The 7,249-nt window shown below is 35.7% G+C and overlaps 1 protein-coding gene across 1 annotated transcript; it reads right to left on the bottom strand.

Moving 5' to 3' along the window:
• Window positions 1-3,156: 3,156 nt before the first annotated feature.
• Window positions 3,157-6,459, bottom strand: LOC110892767. Its single transcript, XM_022139916.1, has one exon. It carries the CDS (start codon window positions 6,457-6,459, stop codon window positions 3,157-3,159), a length of 3,303 nt encoding a protein of 1,100 aa, XP_021995608.1.
• Window positions 6,460-7,249: the final 790 nt, after the last annotated feature.

The following is a 7,249-nucleotide window of genomic DNA, read 5'->3' as shown; positions in this document are numbered from 1 at the left end:
TAATCTCTGGGGTGAAGGTCCAAGTCTCATTGTGGGTAAATTAAAGCATCACTAATAATCGTATCGTGAACGGTATGAAATCGTTTTGGAAGCTATCATAAACCATATAATGAGATCATATAGATAAAAAACTTAGTACCTTAATTGGGATATATTGTGTGATTTCAATATTCACGATATAATCTTGTAACTGTCGAGTCTCAGTTATTTGTTGGCCCGTGTTTTTCTATATTTATATAGAAGTTTTGTTTATAAAAAAGATTTAAGAATAACAATTTATTATACAAGACAAAAATATAGTTACATAATGACTGAGGTTAGAACATTCAATTGGTGCACTTACATGAAATTAATATAATTGAATATGTAGTTGTTATCCACCTCTCTTTATTAAAACATTGAAATGGACATAAACAAACTGGCACCGCAATAGGTGACACGAGAAGAAGCGGTGATAATTTCAACAATATCCTAATAGTATTATTAAATTATATAAACCCCCCCTTAAAATGTTATATGTTTTTACAATAGCTTCAACTTTCCACCAATTTGCCTTTCTACAGAAGGTACGTAAAATCAAATAAAACTTAGCATTTTAGACCATCTCTAATATGGATATCATATATTTTAGAATGAAAACATATTTATATTTTTTTAATCCATTAAGACCTATATAATAAGTTTCATTGGTTAAAGAAAAAATTAAAAAAAATATATTATATAAATAAAGGTGAATTAACGTTTGATACGTATAATGTTCTTAATAACAATCACTTTGATAATAACTAGTATTGAGGACTCGTGCGCCGTAATCATATACGTAATTTAAGTAAATCACCAAGATCATACGTGCAAAATCGTAAACCCTAAACCATATTTCTTTTCAAAACCAATTATTCTATCTTTTTAATATCACTTGAAAATCATGTGTCTTGAAAATCATTTGTATACTTTCTTTTAAAATATAAATAGTTATTCTTATATCTTTCTAATATCAATTGTAATTCATACTTTTGCCCTATGGAAATCCATACCCCGAGGATACCTACCGCTTTTGATTCGAACTCGATCTTACTAAGTTGGAGATTCAAATAGATAAAGTGTTCTGAGAGGAATGTGATTCAAGTAGTAGATGATGTCCTACTTGATACTGCTTTTGCTAAACCCACAACGAAAGAATTAGCATCGGGACTAATTATAGATAGAAGACTGTTTTAGTTGCCGGTATTACTACTTGAGAATAAGCACACCTCTTTTTATTTAGTAATAGATTTTATTTAAAAGATAGAGTAAAGGTTTTTGAATGCATGATTTTCGTTTAGATTTAGATAATATGTACTTTATTAATTTTTGTTTAATTAAAAAGAATGTTATTAGTTTTTTTATCACCACATTTATCTCTCAAAACTTGATGAAGTACATGGACATTATAAATATGGTGGAAATAATTAAATAATTTGTAAAAGAGGGTACACTACATGTAAACTTCCTTATTTTGGAAAAAAATGGAAAGGAGTGGGCAAGTGTTTGGATAGATAGAAGAAATGAATAGTAATTATGTGAGGGTACAAAATTTACTAATTAATATAGGGTTTTTTTTTAACTTAAAAAGAATGTTATTATTTTTTTTTATCATCACGTTATATGTCAAAACTTGTCTGAGAGAACCAATACTTACGATTTAATATAGGGTTTATATGAAATGTGGTAAAAAATGTTGATAATACATAATACGAATAACTAACTGATACGTGGTGATGTTGAAGGATAGAATTCAGGGAAGAAGAAGAGAAAAGAGAGGAGAAGAAGAACACAGAGAATTAGCTCAATCAATCGATAACCCCCTACAACTGATTACAACCGTATTTAACTACTAACAGAAACTAACTAACTACTAACTACTATCCTTATTACAACTACACCCCTTTAACTATTGAATATTACAAACACCCCCTCTGAACTCATAAGTCTCATATCAATACTTCCCCCTTTAACAAATTTTGCCCCAAAATTTAGAATTCAAATTCTGGAAACCTCAATTGCATCTCCTCAAGGTCCTCCCATGAAGCTTTTGTTAACGGTAACCCTTCCCACTTAATCAGAGCTTGCACCCCAACTCTATTTCGCTTTTTCACCATCTTTTTCTCAATCACTGCAGCTGGATAATAACGAAACCGGGGCTGAGTTGGTAAAGGTATGATCTTTGAATGGTCTCCCCGAGCCAACTTGAGCAAAGAAACATGGAATGTAGGATGAATCTGTGATTCTTCTGGTAAGTCCAATCGGTAAGCAACTTTGCCAACTCTCTCCACTATCATAAAGGGGCCATAGTATTTAGGGCTCAATTTGGATTGTTTATTTTGTCTAGCTGAATGTTGCTTGTAAGGATGCAATTTTAAGAAAACATAATCGCCCGTGTTAAATTCTCTTTCTGTTCTGTGTTTGTCGGCCATTTGTTTCATCCTATTTTGAGCTGTCAATAAAGAATGCCTTAACTGTTGAATCATCTGTTCCCTTTCAGTCAGCACTTGATCCACTGTTGCGATAGAGCAGTCCTTAGGAACATAGGGTATAAAGATAGGTGGTGGATAACCATATAAAGCTTGAAAAGGTGTCATTTTTAAGGTAGTATGGTAATTAGAATTATACCACTATTCAGCCAATGATAACCACTTCAACCAACTAGAATTTGTAGCCAATGTCATACTTCTCAAATAGGCCTCAATACATCTGTTCACTACCTCAGTTTGGCCATCAGTCTGAGGGTGGTAGGCAGTGGACATTGACAGTTGTATACCTTGCAATTTAGTAAACTCTCTCCAAAATTGGCTAAGGAATACAGGGTCTCTATCTGAAACAATTGTTTGTGGCCAACCATGAAGTTTAAACACATAGTCTAAGAACAGTTAAGCCACTGTCTCAGCTGAATAAGGGTGGCCCAATGGAATAAAATGCCCATATTTTGTTAATCTATCTACTACCACCAATATAGAATCTTTCCCTTGTATCTTGGGAAATCCTCCCACAAAATCCATGGAAATGTCTGAAAAGACATACCTGGGAATGGGCAGTGGTTGTAATAAGCCAGGTGAAGCAACATTCTCATGCTTTGTCCTCTGGCATACATCACAACACCTGATCAGTTGTCTGACTTGTTTATGAAGACCCTTCCATGTAAACATAGATTGGATCCTTTGAACAGTGGCATGGACCCCAGAATGCCCCCCCCACTGCTGAACTATGGCACAAATTCACAATGTATGTCTGTAATGCTTCATTTGTACCTACCACAATCTTAGAGTTCTTAGTTAAAACAGTGACATTCCAGTGATACTTTGGAACTTGTTCCCCTTTAAGTAACTTCTTCAATTTTTGTTGAATTTGATCATCACTTTCCCAGGATTTGACGATCCTTTGAAATAAGGTATCATCCAAAGTAGATAATGAAATCATGCACAGTGTGGGACCTTGAACCCTTGAAAGTGCATCAGCCACCTTATTTTCCACCCCTTTCTTGTATAGAATTTCATAGTCAAACCCCATAAGCTTTGAAAGCCATACATGTTGTAATGGAGTGGTCAACTTCTGTTCCAATAGATGCTTAAGACTTTTTTGATCTGTTTTAATTATAAAATGACCATTAGACAGATAATGTTGCCAGTGCTTGACTGCAAAAATGATGGCCAAAAGTTCTTTCTCATACACAGAATAAGATTGCTGTCTTGGTGATAGTGCCCTGCTAATGAAGGCAAGAGGGTGGCCATCTTGCATCAATACAGCACCAAAACCAAGTGCAGAAGCATCTGTCTCTAAGACAAAAGGTTTAGAAAAATCAGGGAGAGCTAATACAGGAGGAGAACACAAGGCCTGTTTCAGGGCATTAAAAGCAGTGGTTGCATCCTCTGTCCATACAAAACTGTTTTTCTTTAAAAGAGACGTCAGAGGTTTAGCCAAAATTCCATAAGATCTGATAAATCTTCTATAATAGCCTGATAAGCCCAAGAAACCCCCCAGTTGTTTGATATTGCTAGGAACAGGCCAAGATTGAATAGCCTCAATTTTCTTTGGGTCAGTAGCAATTCCCTCTCTGCTGATAATATGCCCTAAATATTCGACAGCCCTCCCACCAAAAGAACATTTAGACAGCTTTGCATACAATTTATTGGCCCTCAAAATCTGCAGAACTTCCCTCAAATGACCCATATGCTCTTCTACAGTTTTGCTATATACTAGTATGTCATCAAAGAAGATTAGAACTGATTTCCTCAACAGTGGTTTGAAGGTATGATTCATGAGAGCCTGAAATGTTGCTGGAGCATTTGTCAGACCAAATGGCATCACCATGAATTCAAAGTGCCCTTCATGAGTTCTAAAGGCTGTTTTTGGAATATCATCAGGGTACATCCTGATTTGGTGATATCCTGATCTCAAATCCAGTTTAGAAAAAACAGTGGATCCTCCTAATTCATCCATCAAATCCTCTATCAAGGGAATAGGGAAGCCATTTTTGATGGTTGCATCATTCAGTTTCCTGTAGTCTATGCACATCCTCCAACTACCATCTTTTTTCTTGACTAAGACTACAGGAGCTGCAAAAGGACTAACACTGTTCCTGATCACCCCAGTGTCTATTAATTCCTTAGTCATTTTTTCAATAACATCCTTTTGGGCTAACTGATATCTGTAAGGCTTTTGATTTATAGTTACTGATTCGTCTTTCAAAACAATTCTATGATCAAAAGCCCTATGAGGTGGCAGACTAGTAGGTGTTTGAAATATATCATCAAATTCTTTCAAAAGTTTATCAAAAACTTCAGGGCTTACAGGATTAGACACCAAGGTTTCATGCTGAAATTGTTTATCAGGAGTTTCCATTTTCAAACTGTACACCTGACCTTGAACATAACTCTCATCATTTGCCAACCACTGATTCATAACTTCTATTGAACATAATGACAATTTTTTGTTGTGGCTCCCCTTTAGCTGATAAGACTTATTTCCCACCCTGAATTGCATAGTGAGATCCTTGAAATTCCAAACAATATCTCCAAGTGGCAGGAGCCATTGCACCCCCAACACCATATCATAGGTTGCCAATGATATGACTAGTACATCAGCTTTAAACCACAGACCCTGCATCTGCCATTCAAAATTCCGGCATATCTTTTTGCACATTAATGGAATTCCATTGGCAACCCCAACCTTCATAGGAGTGATGTCCTTTAATTGACACTGAAGCTTCATGGCCAACTTCTCATCCAAGAAGTTATGAGTAGAACCTGAATCAGTGAGGATTCTCAAGGTTTTAGTTCCAATGTTGCCCACCACTTGCATAGTTGAAAAGGAAGGCACTCCTGTTAGTGCATGGATTGAAATCAATGGATCATTGGTGGTGGTATCAATAATGGGTTCAGAATCCTGTTGAATATCAAAATTCCCCTCCTCATCATCCTCAATTTCCAAAACATAAAGTTGTTTATTGGGACACTTATGGGTTGATGTAAATTTTTCAGTGCACCAAAAACATTCACCTCGAAGTCTTTTGGCTTCCATTTCCTTAGTTGGTAAGTTCAATCTGTTTTTGTTAGGATAAATTCTCTGATTCAAAGGAGGTGAGGGTAGCAGTGGTAAGTGATTAGTGTTAACTGGTGGTTTAAGAACTGGATTAGGTTTGTAAGAAGAGACAGGTGTTGGGTTTGGATAAAACTTGCCATTTTGATTAGAATAGGGTCTTGTTTTTGGCAACAACATCTTATTAGCCAAATCTTGTTTCTTAGAGAACTTATAAGCTTCTTTCATGTTCTTGGGTTCAAACATTCTTACTGGGCCTGCCAATTCTGGTTTCAACCCATGAAGGAAGATACTAACAGCATACTCTTCACAAATACTTACCCTCAACAAATTCTCATCAAACCTTTCACAATACTCCTCCAATTCCCCTGTCTGAACAGTGGATGTCAAAATACCCATGGTATCCCCATATTGATGTGTAGAAAACCTTTCTAACACATTTCTTGAATACTCAGCCCAAGTCACTTCTATTATAGGCTTAGTTAACTGTTTTAAAAATGACGAGTGCCATTTCATAGCCTTGCCTTCCAAATTAATTGCTGCGTACCTGACTTTGAAGTTTTCTGGTGTTTCATCGACATCGAAGAAGTGTTCGCATTTGCAGATCCAGTCTTCTACTTCTTGACCATTAAACTTAGGAAATTCAATCTTCCCAAGCCTATACAATCTTTCTGTTCTGGTACTAACAAGGCCTGAAGTCTCCAATTGTGTATCACCTGATGATGACCGGCCAAAATTGGTTTGATTCAAGACAATTTTGTCCATTAATTGTTTCAGATCCTCAAAAGACTTGTCAGTTTTCTCCATGAATGCTTCGAATTTTAGTAAAGAAGTTGTGTGATTTTGAATTGTTTTTTCGATTTCAGTTTGACTTCTAGTGTTAGTCATGATTCGTTGTTATGCAGAGACCAATTGAAAGTATAATCGCTGGATTGGATTGATCAACAATAATCAACCCCAAGTTTGAAATGATCAGAGTACAAAAATTGATTGATCGGAAAAGATCAATCAGTGAGTAGAACAGCAGTCGCCGGAAGAATGGAAGGAAGAATAAGAGCTCCGATGAGAATCGGTGGCTCTGATACCAATGATACGTGGTGATGTTGAAGGATAGAATTCAGGGAAGAAGAAGAGAAAAGAGAGGAGAAGAAGAACACAGAGAATTAGCTCAATCAATCGATAACCCCCTACAACTGATTACAACCGTATTTAACTACTAACAGAAACTAACTAACTACTAACTACTATCCTTATTACAACTACACCCCTTTAACTATTGAATATTACAAACACCCCCTCTGAACTTGTCGTGGTCACGCAAATTTAATCCCAAGAACAACTATGTAGATAGTGGCAAGTGGGTATCGAACACAGGGAGTTTGTGGAAAATGTGTTATTTAGAAGTGTATCTAAGTTAACTAAAATTAAACTAATTGCAAGAAAAAATAAAATTCAAGAGTTGGTTTGATTTGATTGGTTTTAAAAACTAAGATTAATTAACTAATTTGCAAAATGAAAATTTGGATTGTAAACAATTGAGAGACAAATGACTATCTTGAGTTTCCGGTTTGGTTCGACGTTTGTGTTAACATTTCACTAGAAAGAACTACATAGACATAGTTCATGTATAATCAATTGTAGTGATGAAAGGGGACTAAGTACTCAGATTCCTAGAACG

Source organism: Helianthus annuus, chromosome 12, assembly GCF_002127325.2.
Source record: "Helianthus annuus cultivar XRQ/B chromosome 12, HanXRQr2.0-SUNRISE, whole genome shotgun sequence".
NCBI lineage: Eukaryota > Viridiplantae > Streptophyta > Magnoliopsida > Asterales > Asteraceae > Helianthus > Helianthus annuus.
The sequence above is the reverse complement of the archived record's forward strand: the minus strand, read 5'-3'. Positions and strand labels throughout refer to the sequence as shown.

What these genes read in the sequence shown, in the direction of transcription:
- LOC110892767 (XM_022139916.1), bottom strand. Translation starts at nt 6,459, where the DNA reads ATGACTAACACTAGAAGTCAAACTGAAATCGAAAAAACAATTCAAAAT.